Source organism: Panthera onca, chromosome D2, assembly GCF_046562875.1.
Source record: "Panthera onca isolate mPanOnc1 chromosome D2, mPanOnc1 haplotype 2, whole genome shotgun sequence".
Lineage (NCBI taxonomy): Eukaryota > Metazoa > Chordata > Mammalia > Carnivora > Felidae > Panthera > Panthera onca.
In genome coordinates, this window is record NC_138349.1 from 13,067,167 (window position 1) to 13,094,448 (window position 27,282).

A 27,282-nucleotide genomic window follows, 5' to 3' on the forward strand; every position below is an offset into this window, starting at 1 on the left:
GTAAGGATAAAGTATACGTTAATAAGACTCCAATGACCAAAAAAAGTAGAAACAAAGTATAGAAATTCTGTGTTTTAAGCAAAATTATGGAGAAAGCTCCTTGAGCTTCTTTTTAACTAAAAAATTTGAAAATGTTGAGTCCCATGGTCACTTCTAAGCTTCTGATACGACTTGCTAAAGCCCTGGCCAAGGAAACTCTTGCCACTTTTTCTGGGAGGGAAGTCCTGCCTTTTGTAACTTACCATGCAAGACTTTTCCTGCCTCTCAGGACACATTCTTCAACCAGTCAAAGGGATGCTGCAGCTACTATACTCAAAGGAAAAGCAATTTTAATTTTATACGACAGGTTTTCGCAAAGCTATATATAATTCCAGTACAAGGAGAAGAATACGAAAGTAGCGACAGGATTGGAATAAAACAGTGGAAAGGAATGAAGGGTCCCTCTCTTGAGCATCTAGTGTAAGTGAAAAGAGGGAAAAGTTCTGGAATGAAAATGACCAGTTTAGAACTGCGTGCTTTCATGGAAAAATCTATAAACCCCAAGTCTTCCCACTCCTACTGATTCCCATATACATAAGAATAATATTGGGACTAAAAATAAATAAGTAAGCAAGTAAATAAGTAACAAATAAATAAATAAAATCTTGAGGGGAAAATTAGAAAACTCTGAAAATTGTTTTTTCTCTCAGCATCTTTAAAGCTCCATTACCATTTATGATTATATTAAAATATAGCTTTGCGCAGTGGCAGTATCGTAGCCAATGAGGTTTATCCGAGGCGCGATTATTGCTAATTGAAAACTTTTCCTAAAATATAATATGTCCGCTCATTGCCTTTATATAGGCAAAACAGAACCCAAAGCATAAACCAAACTCACATTAACTGTCCTCTACAATCTGGTTCTAGCTGTTTCTATGAAACTCCCTGGGTTTCACTTCTTCCTTTCTTACCTAAAATCTGTGGCCAAATCCTGTATGTTTTTAACCTCTTTTTCTATTTTTCTGGAGTCTATAGCTGAAACAGAAAACACAGGTTTTTTTTTCATTTGTTTGTTTGTTTTCACATCTAGTGCTGTTGCAAGTACTTGTCACATAGGTCACTGTGCAGCCTGGTCACCCGCGTCCCTGCGCCAGCCTGCGCAGTTCCATCAACCCGTCTTTAAGGCCCTCCACGGTTTGACCGCCTAACTTTCCCATTTTTTTCTGATGATGAAACTGAGGTTCAGGTTTAGGAAGTTAGGAAGTTGAACATAGTCACGTGTATCCTTGTGACTGCAAAGTCCAAAGTCTTACAGTTAAACCATATTACTCTTTCCTAAGCGTGACCTAAATTTCCCAAATTTCCCTAAAATGAATTTCCCTACCAGATATACCTATTAAGTTCTTTATACCCTCCCAAGGCCAGCCTATAGCCTTCCTTTACCAAGAAACTGTCCTGCAGTCCCTATTTGATTTCGTTGCCTCCTACTTATTGTACTCAAAACACTTTGTTCTAATCTCAAAATAGCACTTACCATTGTCTGCTTCGTATTAAGGTTATTTACATCTGTCCGTCTCCCCACTAGCTTTGGGATTCTTGGATGGCAGGGACCATGTCTTATCTGTCTTATGCAATTATCCTTCCCTTTCATCCTAAAACAGTCAGTATTTCCCACAGTGCTTTGCATCTAACAGATATTAAATCAGTGTTGGATAAATTAAATTAAAACTCCAGTTTAAAATAGAAGAAAGTGGGGCTCTGTGTTTTTGAAAGAAATTTCACCATTTTTTTTCAGTTCCAAAGGCAATTTTCCAAAGGCAAATTGTAAAATAGCAATTATTAACTAAATGTTCCTGTGTGGAATAATTTTTCTCAACAAGAATATATTTTGTATACATTCTGAATGTATTCTGTATAGGTAAGGGAAAATGTATGCTATGTTTACTCATTATTCATCATTTAAATGTTTACGAAGGGCCCACTGTATACCACCTTAGGGCAATGCAGCTGTTGAGGCCGTGCCAAGTAAAAAGTATCAGCCCTTGATCTTAACGAGTATAACCTAAAATGAATAAAGTCTAACAACAGTAAGATTCCACGGAAAAACAAGGATGTTTAAGAACATATGTACCTATCTGAATTAGAAACGCTTCCACTCCCAGTCATAGACAAGCAAGCTCTGTCTGACCAATCTTTCCACTGATAATACCTCTAGACTCTGGAAGAAGCAAGATAACTTCTTGAAGGCCCTAGAGAGTGAATGAAAGCAGCCAGATACTGGAGAGGTTGGTTACTTGGCAGAAAAACATTTCAAGGGATGAGTTTAGCATTGTCTTACTGCTCTGATTCTGAGGAAAGGCCATAGTTAGCACAGTGTAGAAAAGGTAGATATTGGACAGAAATCTGGTCTTACTGGGGAAACGGTTTAGGTCAATCATAGCTGCTAGAAAACAAAAGGGAATCTTGAAAACAAGAGTGATAGAGAGGGTGAGCCTAAATTCTACATTTAAACTATGCCCAAATCTCTGGATGACCCTTGAACTGTTCAGGTGAAGGACAGACTCCAAGCAGCCCAACGCTAAAATAACTGAGCTTATATTTGGGCTTCCACCTACCATGGGGAGACAGAGCTTGTACTCTGGGCTCATCCAATTAACTGCCTGCTTTAAGAAAACGGTGTTCTTTGGGGGCACAGAATAGGATCTGGAGTTTCTACAACATATCATTCACAATTTCCAGGATGAAATCCAAAATTTCTTATTATATAGAGAAACAGGAAAGCACGAGCCATTTCAAGAGAAAGGAAACTCAGTGGAAACTAATCCTGAGATGACCCATGTTGGAATAAAGAAATAAGAATTTTAAAATAGTTATACTTAAGGGCTGAAAGGAAAATACAGCAAATGAAAACATGGGGATACATCAGTCAGGAGATACAAACTCTAAAAAAGAGCTAAATAAAAATTTTGGAACCGTAAAATAAAATACATAAAATAAAAATTTTGCTGCATGGCTTAACAACAGCATGGATATGACTTAAAAGAACATCAGACAACCTAAAGATACACCGTTAAAAATGATATAATCTGAAGAATAGAGGGAAAAAATTATAATAAATGATCAGAGCCTCAGGGTCCTGCAGAACAATAACAAAATGAGGACTGGAATGAGAGGATGGGTGATAAAAAAGTATTTGAAGAAATAATGGCTAAAAACTCTCCAAATTTGATTAAAGACATGATTTTTCTAGTTCAAGAAGTTCAGCCAGCTCCAAGCAAAATATGCAAAATATAAACTGCACATTTAGAAACATTAATGTCAAACTGTTGAAAACTAAAGATAAAGAGGCAATCTTTCAAGCAGCTGAGAAAAGTGACACATTTCATACTGGGGAACAATAATTTGATGGACCTCTAACATCTCATCAGAAACAACAGAAACTAAAAGCAGCAGAGGCACAGCTTTAACATGATGAAAGAAAAACTCTAGCAAGAAATATCCTTTAAAAATGAAAGTGGATTCTACTTCCACCCAGATTGTAGCAACTGGAAAGAACATCATTTCTACTCTAAAAAATAAGAAAGTGCTCCGAAGACTAAGTTTTCAGGCAAACAAGTAGCTGGAGGTCGAAGGAATGACAGAGCCATTAGGGAGACATGAAATGGAATCACGGGCTCGCCTGAAAAAAGAACAGAGAAAAGCACAGAAGGAACAAAGAAAATGTGGAACAAAGAGAACATAACTAGAAAGACAGCAGGTTTACATCTGACCATGTGACTATTACATTAAATGTAAACATTCCAATTATGATTAAAAGACAGAGATTGATAGGATAAAGAAGAAAGACCCAAGTATACATTGTCTATAAGAAACACACTTTAAATGTAAATGCATCAGTGTTTTAAGAATAAAATAATGGTAAAAGATGCCATGAGAATACTACTATAAAAAAAACTAGTGGCTATATAAATGTCAAGCAAAGTGGACTTTACGATGAAGAGTTTTGCTGAGAATAAAGATAGCTGTTACATAATGACAAAGAGGTCATAAAGAAGTCTTAAAAACTCAGATATATATGCACCTAAAACTAGCTTCAAATACCAGAAGCAAACTGGTATAAATGAAAGGAAAAATAGACATATCCACAATAACAGTTGGAGATTTCAGCTTTCCTCTTCAATAATTAATTGAACAAGTAGAAAATCAATAAGGAAGTAGAAAACGTAAACAGTATGCACCAACTTGATTTAATTGACACTTATGGGACACTTCACACAACAGAAAAATCCACATTCTTCTCAAGTGTGGGATCAAAATTAAAAAAAAATTGTTCTTAATGTTTATTTATTTTTAAGAGAGACAGAGAGTGACATAGAGTGTGAGTGGGGGAGGGACAGAGAGAGAGGGAGACAGAGAATCTGAAGTAGTCTCCGGGCTCTGAACTGTCAGCACAGAGCCTGACGCAGGACTTGAACTCATAAACTGTGAGATCATGACCTGAGCCCGAGTCAGACACTTACCTGACTAACCCACCCAGGCACCCTGCGTGATCAAAATTTTTAAACTGCATTTCTGTTTAATAGAAATGAACAGTTGGGAATTGAAATTGGAAACAGTCCCATGTACAATATAGCAGAAAAACCATGAAATACTTGGGCAAAATCTGTAATATGTACATGACTTACAGGCTGAAAACCACAAAATATTCATGAGAGAAGTTAAAGAAAACCTAAATAAATCAGGAGATAAATTGCTCACGGGTTCAAAGACTCAATAACATTAGGGAGTCCGTTCCCTCCAAACTGATCAATGGATTCAATGCATTCTCAATCAAATCCTCAGCAGTATATACATATATCTTATAGAAGTTAAAAAACTAATTCTAAAATTTGTATGAAAAAGTGAACAACTAGATAGCCCAAACAATTTTGGGGAAAAAAAAGAATATGGTTGGGAGACTTGCATTACCCAGTTTCAAAACTCACTGTAAAGCCACTGTTATTAAGACAGTGTGTTATTAGAGAAAGTATATATGTATAGACCAATGGGACAGAATTGAGTACAGTACATAAATACGATCAATTTGATTTTCAGAAAAAGTGCAGAGGCAATTCAGTGGATGAAATAGTTTCAACAAATTGCCAAAATATAAACCTTGACTTATATATTTTTTTTTTAATTTTTTTTTCAACGTTTTTTTATTTATTTTTGGGACAGAGAGAGACAGAGCATGAACGGGGGAGGGGCAGAGAGAGAAGGAGACACAGAATCGGAAAGAGGCTCCAGGCTCCGAGCTGTCAGCCCAGAGCCTGACGCAGGGCTCGAACTCACGGACCGCGAGATCGTGACCTGGCTGAAGTCGGACGCTTAACCGACTGCGCCACCCAGGCGCCCCAACCTTGACTTATATTTTGAACCATATGCATAATTAACTTAAACTGGATCACAGATCTAAAGTCTAAAACTGTCAACGTATCTAGAATAGAATAGAGGAAAAATATCTTTGCGACCTTGGGTAAGGCAAATATTTCTTAGACACAGCACAAAAAAAGCACAAGCTTTTTGTTTTTAAAGAAACGTAATTTCTTTATGTAATCAATGAAGTAAACTATATTAAAATTGAAAACTTTTGCTCTTTAAAAGACACTGTTAAGAAAATCAAAAGACAAGTCACAGACATCACTAGTCATTAGGAAAATTAAAATTAATACCGCAATGAGATATCACTATACACCTGTTAGAGTGGCTACATGTTTTTATTGTCCCTGACAAGAATGTGGAGCAATTGTGACTTCCATACATTGCTGATGGGAATGAACAATGGCATAACCACTTTGGAAAACAATTGGCAGTTTTTTATGTAGTTAAACTTACCGTGCAACCCAGCAATCCCCCTCCTCAGTATGGGCTCAAGAAAAATGAAACCCTTTCTTCACACAGGAACCTACATGAGAGTATTTTTAGCATCTTTGTGTATAATTTATAATTGCTAAATACGGAAAATAATCAAAGAACCCCCAACGGGTGAATGAATAAACTGTTATAGCTCCTAAATGGAATACTACCCAACAATGAAAAGGAGCAAACTGGGGGCGCCTAGGTGGCTCAGTCGGTTAAGCTCCTGACTCTTGATTTCAGCTCAGGTCATGATCTCATGGCTTGTGAGCTCGAGCCCTGCATTCGGCTCTGCCCTATCAGTGGGATATTTTCTCTCTCTCTCTCTCTCTCTCTCTCTCTCTGTCTCTCTCTCCCCGCCCCTCCCCCACTTGCGCAGACACACACACACTCTCTCTCAGAATAAATAAGCAAACATTAAAAGTAAAAAGGAACAAACTGCTGATACATTCAAAATGAATGATCCTCAAATGTGTGATGGTATGTGAAATGGGCCATGCTCAAAGGGCTACATGCTATTTGATTTCACTTATGCGGCTTCGCTCTGGAAAAGGCAGAACTGTGAGGACAGAAAACATCTCAGTGTTTTTCAGGACTGCGAGTGGGAGGATGGTTCACTGCAAAGGGGCATAGAGGAACTTGGGTGAGGGCAATGTTCTGTATATTGACTGTGGCAGATTATATGCATCTTAGGTAATCTTATATATTGTGCACCGCATGGGTGAATCTTATTGTAGGTAAATGCGACTTCAATGAACCTGACCTGGAAAAAAGAATGAAGGCAAAACAAAGTTATTTTCAGATAAAAGAAAACTAAGAAAATCCAGTGCCAGCAAAACTGCACTACAAGGCATACTGAAGGAAATTCTTTAGAATAAAGGCAAACGAAACCAGATTAAACTCAGGTCCACAGAATGAGATGAAGAGCACTGGAAATAGTAAATATGTGAAGACCATTTTTTCCCTCTTTATTCCCTTAAAATACATACATGCTTTAAAGCAAAACACAACACTGTATTTGGGATTTATAATATATGTAGATTTAATGCATACGACAACATCAAAGATGGGTCAAGAACAGTATACGGGCCTGTATGGTTTCCAGGTTTCTACATGTTATAAGAACTGTTAAAATGTCAACCTTAAGTAGTCTGTGAAATATTTAAGATACAAATGGTAATCCTTATAGTGATCACTAAAATATAAGACAAAGAGATAAATGTAAAAAGCCAATATATAAATTAAAATGACATTCTAGAGGGGATGTAGGAAGTGAGCTTGGGGGGAGGGAAGACATTGCTCTAGGGACAGGTAAGGCTGGGAGGGCAGTGTGACAAGGTCTGTGTGGCTGAGTACTAGATGCCCTCGGATCCACTGAGAACATGTCTACAATTCAAGACCACAGAGTGGAATGTGCTTTTTTTAACTCAAATAAAATAGGTAACTTAGCCAAAGTTTAAAAATAGAACGCAACTCAAGACAATTTCCAAGACAGAACCTTGCAAGGGTAAGATTGTAAGGGGCAGATCATTCAGGATGTCCTCAGTTTAGCAAATACACTGTTTCAAGTGTTTACTTCCAAAGAGTTGCAGGAAATTCAGAATCATTTCACCGGAGACGGTATCCTAAATGCCGATTCGATTCCCAGGCCATAGAAGATAATGCCACATTGCGATAAAATAAGACAAAATAATTAAATAATAATACTGAATAAGAAATGACTCTCCCTGACTCTGATTGGTGGAAGCTTTGGAAGACATTCTAAAGACTTCTTCTGGACACATTCAGGTGAGATGCCAAGTTCTTTAATTAGTTATTTCACTTCAGAGTTAACAGCTTTCTTTTTCTTTGCAAGCACATCATCATCTTGTGCTTGGCAGTCGGGATTAGTGTGGTGGGTAGTGGTGTTTTATAGGTCACAAAAAAAGATGAGGGAAAACAAGACACCGAAGGTACTAGGCTAAAACTGGAAAGAGGTTTCTAGGTGGTGTACCTGTATCTGTGAGGAAGAGGTTAGCCGATGTGGAATTTCAATACTCTAAACCGTTCAGAATCAAAGGAGAAGCAGAGAGCACTTTTTATGTTCTTTCTGCACCAAGAGGAAAATGTGTTGGGTCATTCTGGAAGCAGGCCAGGAGGAGACTACCTATCACCAGCACTCTACTGGAAGAGCTTTGTTATTCTTTGGAGTCAATGGAGGATATGTGGCGCTGAAGGTGGAAAGGAGGTGAGGTGGTGTGACAGGCTACTTGTGTGTGTGTGTGGGGGGGGGGGTGGTATTTGAAAGACAGATTTAACTGAAAATGTTTTATGGGAGTTCAGAGTTCATGGCAAAGGAAGCATCCCTGAAGGTTGGGTTGAATTTATAAAACTGGAATGCAAAATATGAATTGATGGAAGCAGGGAGCAAAAATAGGTCAAAGGCACGCAAGCAAGAATGAAAGGAAATGAATGAATGAATGAGGAAAATATTAGACTTGCTGCTCGATTTGCCTCCATCCTCCATGACCGCTGCCTTTGTCCAGATGCTGACCACTCATGCCATCATGGTCTGCCAGCCATGTGCTTGTCATGTTGGCTCAACCGCCTCCATATCCATCTTTCATATTCACAAGACTGTAACGTTCATCTCCCTTGAAAATCTGCACCATCGCTCCCTTGATCAGAATTCTCTAATTCCCTCACTGAGTCCAGGCGGAACTTGTCTATTTGCCTGAGGAAAGGATCCCATAGTCTGACCCAATGTTTTTGCTTCCATTTCAACCTAAACCACAGCATTCTTGCCTCTCTGCGATGGTTCACGTGATGTTCCTGTGTCACCTTCCCCTTTTCTCTTCATTCCATGCATTGACATCTTCTCTTTTGTCATTCATCCATTCTCTCCACAAACATTTGCTGGACACTATATGGCAAGGACTGTGCCTTCACATGGGTTCACAATCTATTGAGGTAGACTGACCTATGACAACGAATTGTTTCTCAACGGAATAAAGCCCTAGTTGTGCTATTTTTCAAGTATTATGAAGGCCTCGGACTATGGAGGCATGAACTGCATAAGTCAGAGAAGGTTTAACTTAGAAGGTAATATTTGATCTAGGTTTTGAAGGACGAAAAGAAGGTCAGCAGGTATAAAAGAGAAAGGGAAATAGCATGTGCCTAATTACACCTCACTTACTTTTCTGTTCTTAGAACTTCTGTAGTTTATACTTACATCATGGACCTCACAATTTCAGTACTTATGGTGTCAAATGATTAATTTTCAAAAAATTTCTTAATGTTTTTATTTATTTTGAGACAGACAGAGACAGAGCATGAGCAGGGGAGGGGCAGAGAGAGAGGGAGACACAGAATCGGAAGCAGACCCCGGGCTCCGAGCTGTCAGCACAGAGCCCGATGCGGGGCTCGAACTCACGGACCGTGAGATCATGACCTGAGCTGAAGTCGGATGCTTAACTGACTGAGCCACCCAGGCACCCCTAAAATTATAAGCACATTAGCCGCCTCAACAAACTTCTTGACAAGCCAGTTCATATGCTCCGTTTGTATTCTCCTTAAACCTTAGCAAAGCGCTGATCATTGGGCACATAGTTAGGACGACAGAGATGTTGACAGATTAATCCAATAATCTGTCAGCGTTTGTGTACTCATTTGTTCGTGCCTGTGTCCCAACAGAACTTTATTTAGGACACTAAAATTTGGATTTCATAAAATTTTCACAAGTAATGAATTATTGTTCTTCTTTTGATATTTCAAAGACTTAATATTTTAGAGCAGTTTTAGGTACACAGCAAAATCAAGGGGAAAGTACAGAGAATATTCCACATATTCATTGTCCCCACACATGCATAGCCTCCCCTACAATCCATTTTCCCCACTGAGTGGTACATTTGTTACAATTGATAAACCCACATTGACACATCATAATCACTTAAAGTCTGCATTTTACATTAGAGCTCACTCTTGGTGTTGTATACTCTGTGAGTTTGGGCAAATGTATAGTGACATGTGTCTATTATTATGGCGTCATATAGCATATTTTCATTGCCCTAAAAATCCCCTGTGTTCTGCCTGTCCAGTCCTCCTCCCTGCAACACACACACACACACACACACACACACCCCTTAGTTTTTATGTATAAGGGAAGGAAACTAATGCTTACTGACCACTGACTGCATGCTAGGTTCTGTGTTAAAAGATTTACACATGTTCCTTCTTGTGGAGAGATTAACCAGGCAGTGGGCTATTTTGGAGGATGAAGGACTTAGGAAAAGGGAGACTAATATAGACTTCAATGTAGCAAACCCAGAATGATCGAAGAAGATGTCTCTAATGGCATTTAATCAGTCACTATGTACCAAGGGGAATGGAAAGAGAAGACACATTTCGCTCCTGAAGCCCCTCTTTTCATAAGCTCCCGTGAAAAGGATGGGAGCTTCCCATCCCACCTGGTAGCAGTGATGTCTATGATTTGCTACTGACAGTACTAAGCTGGAATTCTTCAGGGACTTCACCTTAAAAGGGGGAGTGTGTGACAATGAAGAAAGCATGAGCTTCAGAGTCCAGTGAAACCCTGGTTTTCCATGTTACTAGCTGTGTCACGTTAAGGAAGTTTCTTAAACCCTTGAAGCCTTAATTTCCTTGTCTGTAAAATGGATTCAATAGGAACTACCTCATAAAATTGTATATTAATTGCATAATATCTAGCATACAGAAATGCTCTGTAAGCCTTCCTCTCCTGCCATCCCTCCCTTCCTATGTACAATCTATTGGAACTGAAGAGTTTGAAAGTACCAGACATGACCAATAAAGCAAAAGTGCTTTTCTTTGGCAACATTCTTTATTACAGACATTTTGCTCCCTCAAATGTCGACTCTTGCTGATGTCATGGTGTTAGCTGGTCGACATATTCTTGGAAGGCTAACCTTGTTTATGGATGCTTCAGTTTGCCAACAAATCCACACAGAGAAATTGTCACACATTTCCTAGAATTCAGAACTCCCTTGTTTCTATTTTTTTGCGTAAGTCACTAGACTACTTTTTCTTCGGTGCAGAAAATGAAGCATTTTGTACAGACGGAAATTAACTATTCTCTTTCTCAGTTTCAGCAAGAAGGACATTTATTCTATGTTCAACAAAGTCATATTCAGTTTTCCAAACTGAGAAATATTTAAGGGATTTCATTATATTTGGGGAAATTTTCATCAATCAGAGATTTAACAGCTACCAAAAAAGACCTCCACAATTAATCTTTTATAACATGAGTGTGACTTGTAATCTCCACACTAAGAAAAAAAATAACTAAATATAGGGGAAACCCTTCATAAACTATAATGTTTCTTGGCAAAGAAAAACTGCTTTATGATTTTAAAGATATGTTTGAGAATTTAAATGAAATGTACATGTTTGAAATTAGTGCCAGATGCAGCCCAATTCAAGCCCAATTCACTGGCTGCATCACATCACTATGATTTAGTAAAAGGTATTCAACGATTCTATGTTTCATAGAAATCTCACAAATACAAGTATTTCATTCACAAAATGCATGGTTTGGCAGGTTTCCAGGGCAGGAATTTGCTGGAGGCAAGGTAAATTTATTGATTAAAATAAATCAAATGACTGACATTTCCCCCAGAAAACTGGCAAAACAATGATATTCATAGACTGGAAGTCTTACAACCAGAGCCAGAAGAAAAGTCTGAGCTATTTACATTTATTATAGGAATCCAATAAGGTGATAAACAGATGATTGAGAATTCTCAAATTTTGAATTTTAAAATACATTTTTTTGGAGTAGGACTCTCCGGGTCTTTTTTTGTTTTCATGTTTACTTATTTTTGAGAGAGACAGAGAGACAGAGCATGAGTGGGGGAGGGGCAGAGAGGGAGACACACACAGAGAATCCAAAGCAGGCTCCAGGCTCTGAGCTGTCAGCACAGAGCCCGACGCGGGGCTCAAAATCATGAGCCATGAGATCACGACCCGAGCCAAAGTTGGATGCTTAACTGACTGAGCCACCCAGGCGCCCCAACTGTCTAAATATTTTCATATGAGGTCTGCTGTTTGTAGGCTTTTAGAATAATTATATTCCTTCTCTACCCTTTGCACATTTATATGCACTGAATAATGAGGACTCTTTGATGGAATATATATAGAAGCAATCCAGATAGTTCTTGAACAGGTCAACATCACTTGCCGCCTACCCTGTGTCTCAGTTCTTCGCCCTCTGTGCTTTCTTTCTCCATGCTGGTCACATTTCCACCAACAGCATTGGCTATGAACTGAATGTTTATGTACCTGCAAATTCCTGTGTTAAAACTCTAACCCCCAGTGTGGCTACGTTTGGACATGGGGCCCTCAAAGGAATTAAGGTTAGATGAGGTCATAAGGGCGAGGCCCTGGTCCCCTAGGATTAGTGTCCTTGTAAGAAGACACACCAGATAGCTTTTACCTGCGCACACGTGTTCTTTCTCTCTACAAACACCAAACGAAGAGATACCTTGAGCATGCCACAAGATGGCCGCTGCCCACAAGCCAAGAGAAGAGGCTTCCAAATGAAATCTGCCTGCCGGCACCTTGATCGTAGACTTCCCAGCCCTTATGCGAAATTAATTTTTGTTGTTTAAGCCCCCCACCGCCTTGTGGTATTTTGTTATGGTAGCCTGAGCAGACCAAGACCCACCATTAAGAGGCTCAAACGCAACAGCTACAGCAACGTTTTCATACATATCAGTTCTTTGCCTGACTTGTTAAAGATTTGGATTGGGGGGAAATGCTATTGGGAAGCTGGGCACAATCGACCAGGAGGGTTTCACACAGATCCTGAAATCACTCAGACCTGCTTCCGTTCTAGATTCAGAGGTCAGCATGAGAAAGGACTTTAGGAACCTGAGCTTGTCCTTTCAGGTTTTACTATGATTCTGGGGTTACAGAAAACTCCATAAACCTGGCATATCCTTCTGGGACCTGAGGGTGAGGTAATGGGTAGCTAACTAATAAGCTAAAACATCTGTTTACACTAAATCATGATATATTAGAGTGCGATGAAAAATTCTTACACATTTTTAGAATGTTTCAAAGAAAAGTTTATTGATCACGTTACCAACAGTGACAACAGGTAGCTAAGACTTAATATTACTGTGGGCCAGGCAATGTGTTACGGACTATGCGTATTTTCTTTTATCATCCTCACGACACTGGAAAATAGGAAAATATTCTTAGTCTTATTACAGAACACTATTTCAAAAAATGGAAGCATTTCTAAAACAGCGCGCACTCCCATCACTATCACATTATACTGCTTTATATTCTTCATAGCGCTCTTTTGGGTTTCTTTTTTCTTAGTTTCTACGCTACCCCAAGCCCCTCCCTGGGGCCCGAACCAGTGGCGGTCACGGAAAAGGGGCTCAAGGTTTTAGCCAATGTCACACTTCTGGTCAGTGAAGCAGATGGTAAGCGCCAGGAGAGCAGGAGTCGGGACTGTTTTCCGCTAAACAAGGCTGGCACGGTGCCTGCTCAATAAATACGTACAGAAGGAAAAAAAAAAAAAAGGAAGGGAGGGAAGAAAGCGGGAGCGAGGGGTAAAAGGAGGAATGAATGGAAACGTTCCCAGGAGAGCCTAGAGAGCACCTCCCTCCTTGGAGAATGAACTTAGTTCAAAGTCTAAGCCAATACTTTCCTCACCCCCAACACCAGTGAGCCCCAGGGAATGGGGAAGAAAAAAAAAAACAAAGCCTTTAAAAACGTTTAGAAGAAAGGGGGGAAACGGTAAGAGAAAAGAAGTACAAAGAGACGAATCCATTGCTGCAAATAGATTTCGAAACGGAGCTAAGCGCGGCCGGTTGCCATGACGACCCCAAGGCCAGAACGGCCCCAGCCCATTGGCCGAGATGCCGGAGCCAATGAGAAGGCGCGGTGTTGGCGGGGTCATAAGATGGCTGCCGGGCGGCCGGCTCCTGACGGGTGAGTACCGCTGATCGCCGGGCCGCCTCTCCGCCGGCCGGGGCTCCGACGAGACGGGTCCGGGAGGGCCGGGTGCGGGGAGCGGGCGAGCCAGTATGGGCGGCCTCACGGCCTCACGGCCGAGACAGCAAAGCCCCCGCCGGGGCCCACGGGAGCGTTGGTGAGGCTGGTCTCTGCTTTGCTCGGAAGGGGCGTCGCAGCGCCTTCCCGAGCTTGTTGGTGGCAGAGGGGTTCTCCGTCCCACCCCGAAGTGAGAGGGGGGGAAGAGGCTTTCCTTCGGGGAAGCACGCTCCTGTTTACAACTGCTGTATCCCGGGGAAAGAGCTGCTGTTAGTGCCAGTGTCAGCAGGCTAGACGTCCTGCCCCCGATTGTGCGGCGCTTAGTTCTGTGCCCGGGATGGGATGCTTCCCGTTTGGGGATCCGAGCGTGGCCCTGCCGCCGGAGAGCCTGCCGAGCTCGGGGTGGTGCCGCCCTGCAGGAAGAGGTGTACCTTTCTAGAGCCACCCTCTTGGAGTAAGTATTCTCACGGCGGCATCCGACTGAAAAACGAGCCGCCAAATGTTATTGGTTAACGGTCAGTCTTTTCCATGCAGGGTCTTGGGACGTGTTTTCCAGGCCTGGATTAAACAAATACCGCCTCGCATTGAAACATACGCATACGTACAAAGTCCTGCTAAATAGTTTGGGTAATCGGATTGGGACCTTAAATTGGAAGTCAGGCCTCTGATTCAGTTGAACCTGAATGTTGATGCATACTTAAAAGTGTTGTTGTTAAGTAACTAATTCCAAGTCACAGAAACGGATTATCGTGCAAATTGTTTTAACATTGATGGTGGATGGTGGTTTATGAGTGTTACACAAAAGTCAAGATTCGATTCAGATCAGACAAAATTCAGATTTCTGTGGTTATGTCTAATTGAATATAAAATACGGGAAATAAGACAGCTTCATATAGTGACAGTGGAATTGAAATTCCAGAATATCAGAGACGGGAGACCTTTACCCATTAAACTGCTCAGATTGGGTTTTGGTGACAGGCAATTGCCTGATCTTCCAGAAAATTTGACATTATTACCCACACCTCTGACTGTGAGTTTTATGTATACAAGTTAGTATAGCATCTGAGATAACTTTCTGCACTTAAAGAGTGAGAAAAATTTTTTTCTTGATCAAATGATAACAGAATTACAGGCTAAGGTCATTCTTCATATACACTCTCAAATCTTTGTCTCCAGGAATATATTACTGCTCAAACTCTGCCCTCTAAAAACTTTTGAGTTGAAGCCATCCAGTTCTGTTTTTCTAAAACAAACAGGTCACAATGCATCAGGCAAGTCAGTTACTTCACCTTAAAAGGGATTTAGATAGTGATTCCTAGTGGAAGGTTGCTGTAAGGATTAACGGGAAAAGAGTTTCTGTCACATTGTTTATATGCCATATATAGCATTGACTTGATTTGTTTTTCTTTCTAGTTGTTTCTTGTGTTGTAACTGGAGTCCCTTTTGCTTTCTCCAGAGCATCTTTCCGGTGTTTTGTCTGACACGCAGTCTTACTGAAAACTAGAAATCTTGGCTATGGTGGCTGGGTTGAAGAGAGAAACCTTATCTACTGGGGTACTGGGGTTTAATCAGTGTTGCCTCTGACTCGTATATCACGTCTCTTGAGAATGGCTGAGTAGATTTCACATTGAAAGGGTAATTTGGAATGACTTGCTTTAAAATAAGGCACGGGGTGAGGGACGCTTCAAACAACTAGAGAGTCACTTTTCGGAGCAGCCAAAACAGGGGTAACAGGAGGCCGAACGTAGTACAGTTGGAAGCGTGTGAATGACATAGATGCTACGAATTTAAAGACTGTTTTCAAACGTGAACCCAAAGCAAGTCGCGAAGCAGCCCCTTCATATTGGCTGATTTACACTTCGGCTGCTGCCCACGTGGACAGCTCAACCTTGCAGGCTCCTCAGTGACTTATCTGTGCTTGTCGGTGGTCGTCGAGTTGCCTTTGTCTGTCCCTCTGTCTATTTTTTTTTTTTTTTTTTTTTTATGTTTTAAACAGTCACAGGAGAATGGCACAGACATTTGAACATCCCTTTAAAGATGTTCGGGAATCGAGTTCAGAAACGTGCATTATTTGAATTTTGTCTTATTTTATGGATTTGGATGTCGAATCTGGTATTTAAAGTTTATTTTGATTTTTCTTTTTTTCTCTGTGGGCACACGCAAGGAATTATCACACCAGCCAGTGTCCTCCTGGAGACAACCCTTAATGCCACATCAACAGGCGCTAAAAACAGATGATTGTGAGGAAGTCTAAAAGTGATCAAAAAATGCTGGAGAGCCGGCGGGGAAAGGCCACTCCAGGGCAACTGACAGTGCTCCCCAGCGTGAGGCACGTTTGGATGCCCAAGGCGTAGACCCACCCTGTAGGGACGCCGAAGTAGTGCTCTAGTGGAAAAACTGCACCTGCCTTTCCTTAGCAGCCACAGCTGACGGCGTGGGCCAAGTCGTACTTGGCTGCTGACGGACAGAGGCTTGCTGTGTGTGTAGAGTGTCGGCTCCACGAGGTTAGGTATTTTTGCCCGTTTTGTACACTGCTGTCCCCATGTGTTAAAGAGTGCCCGGCACACAGTGGCCATGCACAAGACGCTGTGGACAGGGGAGAGAAACAGCGGCTTCAAACATAGAGCCCCAGTTGTGCTAAGAAAGCTAAATCTGAAATTTGTTACTGTCCTTCAGTTCCGAAATGGATAATGAGCCTAAAGGTATATTATAGGTCAGCGGCAAAGTCACGTTGGTGCTTTTTATCATTCCCCCTCCGTCTGCTCCTCAGAACGCTAGAAATATTTTTGTTGATAGCATAACGTCCATTTTTCAATAGTGGCATATTTCCTGTGATGTCTTTTGTGCTACCAAAGCATCTATTACCCATTCCAACTATGAAAACCCCCAGGTCAGGTTTAGGATGGATCCAGGCCTTACGGGGCTTGGAGCTTATGTAATTTTGGGTCTCCTCCTTAAGAAAAGGAATACAGATTCTAAATAGAAAATTAGGTATAATGCTTTGGAACGAACGACCTGTGCAAAAGAGGAGCCTTGAAACTTGGGCTCCATTATCTTCCTGCTTCTGGTTTTATTGTTCCATTCAGGAAACCAGACGCCACTATTTTTTATAGAAATTTCTGTTAGATGGTGGAAATCCGGGAAGTAAATGACTTGTATCAATGCAGCGAATGCACCTCCACCTTAGAAACCTCAAAACTACCTACCTTGTGAATGTCGCCACCCACAATAGAAATTATAAAAATGTAATGTGTGGTCACAGGAATACTAATAGCAAGAAGAGCTTAGCATTGATCCAGCCCCTAGAACCTCCCAAACTGTGGTGAGCGTTTTCATAGCTTATCTCATTTAATTCTCAGAATAACCCTGTACCCAATATAATTATCCTCGTATCACAGAAGAAAAAAACTGCGGGTCAAAGGTGGTGAAAATGATTTGCTGGTGTGTGGTGGGGCGAGGATTATAATTGGAGCAGTTAGCTATCAGATCCCTTCTTAAAAAACCCAGAGAGTATTTTGGTGAGGCTATTTCAGAGGGCTAACAACTGATGAGGCTGCACCCAAACTGCCAGAAATAAGATCTGATTCTTCTGACCTGGGAGGAGGTCCTTAAAGGTTATCAAGAATCCGTTATTCAGATTAGTGCGAAATCCGTAATGCTTTTTTTTTGTCTCAGAGACAATGGTGACGGTTTTCTCATTAGGTTGATCACAATAGGAGGCAGAAAACTCAGCAAAAAATATTTCAATCCTTGCATTTTATTTATTCCTTGAAGTTGAGAGTAAATCATGAGCAGTACAACCAACTTCTCTTTTTTAAGGCATCTTTTGAACCAAGTGGTTTTGACTGAATATGTATGCTAGAATAGACTGTGCCAGGAGATTAGTAGTGAAAATGTACTCAATTATCATAATTTTAGCAAATGCTTGTAACTCCCAATTTTTAAAAATCACTTTTGATGAACTTAACAGCGGTTAATATTCTCTCTACCAATGGGCCATAGAGCTAATGATAAATATTATCCTGAACTTTCACCCTAGTTTCCTAAATACAGTATTTTTATTCAAAAAAGCTATATGTTTTTATTAAATGGTTAGGATTATACTCCATTTGGTATTATTTTAGCAAACAGTGTAAAAATAAAAACTAGGACATTCTTTTTACCACCATGCTTTCCTCAAACTACCTGCGCAGCCTAAAAATTTTCCTGTGAAAATTGTTCTTCTACTCCTTAGACAATAAGTCCCCTGAAAGTTCCAATTTCAAATACTGGTGAAAATCCGACTTTAGTTTCTTTCTTTAATTGTGTTAGCTTGAAATACAATATTATAAATCTTAAATTGTGTGAGTGTATGTTTTTAGACCCTTAACATTCTTGAACAATGAATGCTTTTACTGAATTTATTTTTTTTTTTAGACAAAATTATCCATATATTAGAGATCCAGGTCCTATTTTCTTTAAGTCATTCATCTGTAGGTGTGTCTTATAACAGATTTAAACAAGACAAAAAAAAATTTATCCAAGCAAAGATTTCAATTATTTTAATACGGAAGGTACATCCCATCCCATTTTAGATTAAAAGAAGGAAAGCATATGTGGACTGTTCCCAAACCATTGGGATAATTGCTAGACTCTTGGGGTTTTAAATTTCTTTCCATTTCTACTTTGTATGTCTACGTTCATCTTTTTCCCTTTAGAAGAAAAGATGTGGAGTGGGCTGCTACCTCCTGGCCTAAATGAAAGTGATATTGAGTTGAATTCTGAAGATGAAGCCCCATTAAAGAACTCTGGACTTAACTTACAGGAAGATAACGAAGATGGGACCATTACAAAAACAGAGATCTCCGATTTCCCTACAGATGGACCAAAACCCGACGTGGAGGCAAATGTAAATGCCTATGAAGAGTGCCCCTCTGGAGTTCCCTTAAATATGTGGAATGTAGGTTCTCTGTGATGTGTTCTTATTGAAGCCGGTGCCTGTGTGTTTGTGCATGCTCCTGTGTGTGTTTCTGCCGTGGTCAGAACGCCTGTGTTCTGGGGAGATGAGAGGTAGAGAAGATTGACTCAGAGTACTCTGTGGGTCTGTGGTCAACCTGTTGGCCACTCAGGTACTTGCTTTCATTTTTATTTTGTTTTTTATAAAAAGAGGAAGAAAAAAACTGGTAGGATTAGCTACTTTGCCTAACATAATACATGAGTTTCTATCCTAATTTGATCTCTTTGTCATCTGTATGAGTCATTGAATTTTACTCTCAGATAATCAGATTGACTTAGGTAGAAATAGATGAAGATAAAAACTCAGATTGTGAAGGAGTCTTAGAGAATAGAGTATCTCAAGAAGAACTGAACTCCTTTTGTTAAATTTGTATTTTTATAAATGCTAGAATATATTTTTAATCCGTAACATGTTTGTAATTTTTTGAATATGTGCCTTGCTTCAAAATGTATTTGTTTCTTGTTTTTCTTGTTTTAACTTTTATATAGAAATTTCAAGAATTGCATAAAAAACATTCTGAACAGAAAAGCTCAGCATCAGGATTCAGAAGAAGGAAAAGAAAACGCTCCAGGAAAGGTGCTTTGTTTTAATTCAAGTTAGTTGTCAGTAGTGCTAATGTTAAGTTGTGACTAATTGAGCTCAACAATTTTTAATAAACATAATTTTGAAATAACAAATGAATACTCAGGTATTGACACTTTGTGAATTCTTTTCAGGTAAATTGAAGAATGAAGAAGAGTCTCAAAGGTGGGTAGAATTTAAAATGTTCGCCTACTCTGGACAGTATTGTAAAACCTTTACCAATAGTTGAACTACTTACCTCTGAAACATAGGAACTAGTTTCTGTAGTTCGTAATTGTGGTGACCAATTAAAAACACTAAAAATGAGTTCTTGTCTCTTCTTTCAGTGCCCAGACCTCAAGTGAAGCCCAGTGGAAGGAGCTTACTCAGTACTTTGGAATCAATGATAGGTTTGACCCCCCTGTTAAAAAGAAAAAAATTGAAAAGGTAAGATATTTTTTTTATGGCCTCTTAGATTAGTCAGTAGAAAATGTTTGAAAATTGCAGTGCTTGTAATTTGAAAATGTTTGTAATGAATTCAGTGAAAAAGTTAAAACACTTCCTGTGTGCCAACAAGATGCTAGGTAAACATGTAAATATGTAGTTATAAATAATTAAAAAAAAAAAAAAGTCTGTTAAGAAGGAAGTAAACAGGATTGTTGTAAAGAAATTTAAAATGGATACCCCACTTTAGGTGGTCAGGGAGGGTCTTTCTTGGAAGATGCCATTCCATTGAGACCTGAAGGATAGGAAGGAACCATCTGTACACAGAATTCTCGTCAAGAGGTAATAACCTGCGTAAAGGTCCTGGGGAAGAAAGAGTCATCATGGGACATTTGAGTAACTGTAAGAAGGTCTGCCTGGCCGGAATGGAGTGAGCGAGGAGGAGAGTGGCCCAGGATAGGATTGGAGAGGCAGGCAGCCAGGAACCAAAGCATGAAGCACCTTAAGGGCCCTGGTAAGGAATTGGGTTTTAGTTACAGTGCAGTTGAGAGTCATTCAAGGGTTTTAAGTTAAGAGAGTGATATGATCGAAGTTGTGTTTAAAAAGATTGCTCTTGCGTGGAGAATAGACTGTGGATCAGCAAAAGTAGGCAAGAAGAGAATAGGTAAGAGTCTCTTCTAGGCACAAGAGGACGGTGGCTTGAACAAGAATGGTGCTACAGAAGATGGAGAAGAGTGGACAGATTTGAGGTCTACTGTAGAAGGAGAGTTGGCAGTATTTGTTATTTGCCTCTGATGCTTGTGAAGTGATAGAGAGGATTTGGGGCGTGAGGAGGGAAAAGAGAGCCATTCAAGTGTTACCTTCAGCAGTGGTATGAATAGTGATGCTAGTTACGAACATGGGAAGGCTGGGGAGGGGAGAAGATTTGGGGTGGCCTCTGTCCAAAGTTCAGTTCAGGGCATGGGTGGTATGAGCAGGCAGGAATAGAGAGACGGTTGGTAAAATGAGGCAAGAACTCAGGACAGTCTGAGCTGGAGATACACAGTTGGACATCCTCAGTCTATAGATGATGTGAATCCTTAGTAGAGTCTTGAATGAGTGAGTAACTTATATATTCACATCCTGGACTCCAGGAGCATGAAAACTGAGCACTGAATGGTAGGGCTAGAGGCTCAGGGGCCTGCCTGGTTGAAGCCCAGGTATATTGTATCCTGCCTGTGTAGACAGATTCCTCCTTCGTGAATCATTTCTGTAGATCACTGTGTGTACACAGAGACCATTACCATTTACTGATTAATCAATATTTCTTGTGAAATAGACCTCAGACTGTAAACCCATCGTTGGGGGGTATTGCATCATTGAGGGCACGTGCGTTAAGGAACTGACAGCAGAACTTTGCATGTAAACCTTTTGATTCCAGCTTTGCTAAGAATTCTTGTCGTCAAGTTCTAGAGCACTGGGGACTTGAAACTAGGATCACTTTCTCCTACATCATTGCTGCTTCTGAGCAATCTCTTTTTCACAAATGTTCAAGCAGGTGCAGAAGTGCTTAAATGCCTCCAAAAAAAGATCCCATGAAAACCCAGGCTTTATGACCCCATTCTCAGTCGTCTGGCTTCACCGCAGAAGCGCTGGTCGGCACTTGAAAGTGCCGTTGTCCTGTTCTGGACCCCTGTGATTGTGGTGGGCTGGGAGGACTGGTTTTGTGAGAAGGATGCTCTCGACTGCATAAGCTTGTTCTACAGCACGAGGGAGGAGGGTCATGCTGTGGTGGTGGGCCGGGCTCTGGTCGACCTGCAGAGTCCCCACCGCTGGTTGTTCTTTCGAGGGAAGGGATGGTTCAGTGTTGCTTCTCATAGGAAATTGTTTTGAAGTTTTACTCCTGAATTAGGTGGTCTTTGATCTTCAATTAATTATAGCACTTGTTATGTTTTTTCATAACTGTTGACTTTAGAGTGTCTAAACGAGTTTCATAGTTGAAGTTAGGGCTCTGAAGTTAAATTTTAAATTAAAATTTTTAACTGTTCTGAAGAGTAGAAAATTTGAGAGATTTTTTTTTTTTAAAAGTCTCTCCGTATCAGATTGTTATTATTACCTTATATACGAAATTGTCCCTTCTTGATATGGGCCAGATACGGCTGTCATTCATTGTCAAAAATTTGAGGTTTGTGTAGAGGAGCCTTATGAATACTAGGATTCCTTGTGCAAAATCTTTTAAACGACTCAGTTTTATGAACTAGTCTTTTTCACATTATACATTAGATGTGTTCTAGGAAAAGAAGTTTTAAGTCAAGCATCATTTTAAAAACAGTGATCTATTTTATGAGTTTGGGTTTTGTTAATGGTAGACATCCTCTATATGAGTGACATCTGACTAAGAAAGTTATGGCGTTTTTCTAAACAAGGAAACCGGTGCTGGCCAGACTTGCATCTGGCCAGGATTTTGCCGGCACTCAATATTCGATAAATAAATGTAAGCATAAAAGGAAAAGATTTAGTGAGGCCAGATTTCGTATTCTCTTGGTAGTTTAGCATCATTGCACGCCAGCAGGTTTGCACTTCGGTTTGGGATCCTGTTTCACTGTTTTACACGCACCCCTTTTGCTCATGCTAAAGTCTACTGTGAATCCAACAGAAGAAATAGACATTGAAGAATGTCCACGCTGGAGGCACCAAGATAAAAGCTAAGAAGAAATGTAAGGCTAGAAATCTAGAGAGGCTCATGAAAATCTGTGATGCAGTTTGGAGAAAACTAGCATGAATTTCTAGTCCATTATTTTATTTCTCTGGAGCAGAGGCTGATCTTTTGCCATATGTGAGAGAGCCCTTTTATTCTGTATTCAGTCCATCCTCAAGAATGTAAAACAGAACAGACTTCTTAATCTTGTGTCTACTGTGCAATCCTTCTCCGCACCCGCCCCCCCCACAACCAACCCCCAGTTTTCTCTCTTTCTCCTCCTCCCTTCCTACCTTCTTTTTTCGAACACTGTCAAGCTAAAGCTGTGGCTCAACCGATTATATGTATTTATGACACTGCCATCACCTGTTTTCTTAACATTGCAGAAAGGGTTGTATTTTTAAAATGTAGTATTCCCAATATCCAAAGCTGTTTTAAAATGTAGTTTGTATTAAATGCAGCTATAATTGTGTTTCTGGAAGTAGTTCTGGGACTTACCATTCTGTAATCATAACGTAATTATTTTGAATCTATATAGAAATTTCTTTAGAGCAAATTTCACTCATTAACTTCATTATAAAAATCTCAAATATTCCTTAGTTGAATCAGTTTGATGAGTCACCAGTCATTATTGAAGTAGTTTTATATGTATTTCACGGATACTTTTTGGCATGAAAAATCCGTTAAATTTTAATAATTTTAAGAATAATTGCACAACGTCTGATTTTTTTTTTTAGTTGTTTATGAGAGGAAACAGTTCCTGTATAGCGTATCTTTTTTCAAATTTATTTATTTATTTATTTATTTTTAGCAGAATGCTTTTCCCAATCAGAATCTTACATGGAACTCCAATACACAAATCATATAAAAAGCCAGCTGCCCTGAGGGAGTGGGAGGGAGGGAGGAAGAAGGGTAGTGGTGCGGAGGGGGCAGAAGTGGTAGCAGTGGAGGGGAGAGGTGTAGAGGCGCCACGCGTGACTGTTCCACTGGCATTAATTACAGAGCATTATCTTTTGATCCCCGGCTGATCCCTGTGGGGGTGTGTAGGTGGGGCCGGTATTCTCATAATGTAGACTGACTGAAGCCTAGCATGATTTTCTGTAAGAAAACAAACGGCAGGTAAGAAGCGAAATGAGACTTTAACCAAAGTCATTTGGTCTCAAATCTAGATGTTTCCTAAGTAATAGTCCAACTTTGTTTTTATTTATCTGATTTAAATAATTTAAGTAGGTATGATTTATACATAAAGGTAATACCACTGATTCTTAGTTCTGCCCTCCCCCCCCCACTTCTTTTTGGGGAGATCACCTATTTTTTTTCCCTTAGATATTTAGGTCTAATTAGAGTACAGCAAACTGTAGCAGACAATTCATTTATATTCGGCTTTAAAAACTGAATATAGGGGCACCTGGGTGGCGCAGTCGGTTAAGCGTCCGACTTCAGCCAGGTCACGATCTCACAGTCCGTGAGTTCGAGCCCCGCGTCGGGCTCTGGGCTGATGGCTCGGAGCCTGGAGCCTGTTTCCGATTCTGTGTCTCCCTCTCTCTCTGTCCCTCCCCCGTTCATGCTCTGTCTCTCTCTGTCCCAAAAATAAAATAAACGTTGAAAAAAAAAAAATTAAAAAAAACAAAACAAAAAAAAAAAAAACTGAATATATTATCTAAATAAATGAATATTGAACAGCAACGTTTTTATAGAAATATGTTGTGCAGTTTGACTGAAGGAGCCTTAATCACAAGTCAAAGAGATTGTGCATATGCATATGTGGAGGATTGGTCCTTAATGTTAAACCCAGAAGTTTCTTTGATGTTTGTCATCCTGCCTTCTTGGCATCTGCAGCAAAACTGTTAGTTAGAGGTTACTTATTGCCTCGTTGGGGACCTGTTAGATACCGGCCTTCGATGATTTTCCATCTGTGGCCAAATTGGCACCCTAACTCGTCTGTACTGAGGTATAGGTATCTTCAGCTCGATTCTGATTCCCGCCGGAAGGCGTCTTAGAAGCACACCTAGGCCCTGCTGAGTCATCAGTGCTTCTGTGCCTCCTCGCACCTTCTGTGGTGTGAGAGACATCGTGGACGATTCCAGGAAAGGTACTGTCGGGTCCAACTTAAGACTGTAAAAGCCTCAATACTCAAATCTTACTTCATGAGACTACCCACTGACTCTACGTTGAATTCTTGGGTCTTATGCTTGGGGCTGAGCCCTTGATGATTTGTGATGAGGTCTGTAGCCATACAGAGCTAAGCCTTATCTTGGTTTTAATAATGGTACCCTGATTTAGATAAAATAATATGACCAGCTTCTTTATCGAATGATGCTACATTCTAAAATTTTTGCTAGGTATTTTACATATATTTTCTTTGACCCTTACCATAAACTTGTGGCGACTCCGGTATCACTTTTTTTGTGAGGGTGAGGTGACTGTAACCTGTAGAGATTTAGGAATCACCCAGAGTTTCTTGGCTGTAAGTAGAGGAGCTCAGATTTGAACTCTGGGTCTGACCTCACCAGCCATGTTCTTTGTAAACCATTATTAACTTACGGTCTTAACATAGTGGAAATATTTTACCTTAGGATGCTTTTCCACAAGTGAAGCATTTTGAGTGTATTTGGAATGTTAATGTCTTCTTATAGAAGCAGAAAGTTTGGGTGTGCATACAGAATCAGAGATTTTTCAGAGCCAAATGGCACTATTATATTTTATTTAAATAAACTGTCAAAAAGAAAAGAAAGAAAAAGGAAAAAAGAAAAGGGAGGAAAAAATCCCAGTTCTGTCTAGTGAAATATGTTGAATAAAAAAAAAAAAAAAACACAACTTAAAAGAGCTAAAAACAAAGTTGAACATGTAAGTGGAATTTTATTTCTAGGAGAGAATTTGGGTTATCAAGCCAGTCGTCTCTTTTTCTTTAAGGAAACCAAGGCTTTACCCTTCCTTTAGGGAAATCTCATTTGCCCGGAGCCGTGGCCACCTCTCCTGGTTTCTGTTCCAGTCTCTGTCTACTGTATTACACCAGTGCCGGGAATGGCTGGGGAAATGGGAGTGGGTTGATGGCGAAGCAATAGATTTGTAATTTTAGCTGACTTATTTTTAAGTGAAAATTATACTTACGAGTTCAGCAGTTGATGTAAGTTTCTAGAGGAGGGGAATATCCTTGTTTTCTGCCCTTGTGATGTTAACTGGAAATGGTGGTTCTATAAAAACCAAAAGGACATAAGTTAGCAAGTTGATGCAGCGAAATGACTTGACAAGTGGATCATTGGTTTATTCAAGGTATTGGTGGTAAGAAGTAGAATGGATTCCTTTTTATTCACGGATGTATGATTACTCAGGTTCTGGAGGAAAAGAGTGCAGCAGCCAGGTCTTACCTAATCTTAGGAAGCCTATGGAATTGGAGGGAAATACATAGAGCTAATAAGTGGAATAAGCCAGACAGGCCCAAGAATGGATGCTATTAGTGACCAGGTTGTTGAAATAAAAGGTTGAGATCACTGGCTCCCCCAGAATTTGTGGAACAGGGAAGACTGGAGTTTGCTGTTAGTATTTTCTTTTCTTACTTGTTTGAGGAGATACTTAATATTCTGTTCAGGAAGGAGTGCCCATTAGGCCATTGTGTTAGCATTTCTTAAATAAAATGCTTTACTTATACTGTAAAAATAGTAAACAAAAAGGTCCAGAGGCAGGTACTGTGCTAAGTTCTGGGAGTCCAAGATGGAGAAGGTATTCTCCACGCCCTAAAGGAACGAATATTCTAGTAATGGAAAGATTTATATATAAATAAGTACCATAAAATATGACTCTTTTTTAAACCATTGGGGTATTAATACCCCAATATTACTGTTGTGGAATTCTCTTGTCCAAGTGGTGGATAAATGTTCCTCCCTTGGGTGGGCGTCCTTTCAGTATTGATGCAACCGTGGATTATTGCACTGTGATCATTAACCCAGTAACATGTAAGAAGACCAGGCCGGGTGCTGGGACACACCACGCCAGTGACACACATGTCTGTCCTTAGCCTGGAACCCAGCTGGGGAGACAGACCCACAACTCACTGTAGTGTGTTGGACCCACAAGTGCTGAAGAGAGTGGCGAGAGCAGTGCGGAAGGCACTTAGGTACTGGGCACGGGGCAGAGTGAAGCAGGATCGGTGGGTGTGTACTGGTGAGGGAACCTGCAAAGGTGGAGACGATGACATTCGCCATGAGATGTACAAGGACGGTTAAGATTTTTCCAGTAGAAACACATCAGAGGCACAGGGGACATATAAGAATAGTAAATGTGACCAGAGATTGGGAAGTATAGCATTGCCCGAGATAGGGTTAAGAAAGCATTTGGGGACCCTATCGTGAAGGGATTTCAGTGCAATGAAAAGGAATAAAGAAGTGATCACGTTTTCAAGCTGACTAATGACATGGTATCTCTACTTTAGAAAAATAGAAGCCTAGATTGGAGAGGGTTCTCATCTTCCAAACAGGAGATGACGAGGCCCTGAAGAAGCCCAGGAAGGTGGCATGAGATACCCTACAAAAAGAGTTAAAATAAGCGAAGGATTGGAGGCACTGAAGATTACCGAGGATTCTATTAGGGGTGACTCAGTGGGTGGTCATCTCTAAGGGGGAAGCAGGGAAGGAAGTGATGAACTTGGTTTTAGGCATAACAAAAAGTTGGAGACCCTACCTTTGCAAGGCTTCAGTATGAAGGTAACTAGGAA

At 40.3% G+C, this 27,282-nt stretch overlaps 1 protein-coding gene and 1 pseudogene across 6 annotated transcripts in view; both read left to right on the forward strand.

Moving 5' to 3' along the window:
- Window positions 1-732: 732 nt before the first annotated feature.
- LOC145712543 (U4 spliceosomal RNA) lies at window positions 733-815 on the forward strand (annotated as a pseudogene).
- A 12,922-nt stretch (window positions 816-13,737) lies between these two features.
- The window catches only part of FAM204A (family with sequence similarity 204 member A), a 39,265-nt gene continuing 25,720 nt past the window's right edge, over window positions 13,738-27,282 (forward strand). Inside the window, exons 1-5 of one of the 6 annotated variants that reach the window (XM_060641367.3) lie at window positions 13,738-13,833; window positions 18,591-18,832; window positions 19,378-19,465; window positions 19,606-19,636; window positions 19,798-19,897. In XM_060641367.3, coding sequence (XP_060497350.3) covers window positions 13,761-13,833; window positions 18,591-18,832; window positions 19,378-19,465; window positions 19,606-19,636; window positions 19,798-19,897 — 534 coding nt within the window. In that variant the 5' untranslated portion in view covers window positions 13,738-13,760. Of the gene's footprint in view, window positions 13,834-14,074; window positions 14,348-16,069; window positions 16,398-18,590; window positions 18,833-19,377; window positions 19,466-19,605; window positions 19,637-19,797; window positions 19,898-27,282 lie in introns of those variants that run through there. The other 5 variants (XM_060641369.3, XM_060641370.3, XR_009612826.3 and 2 more) reach the window with 5 other exon arrangements.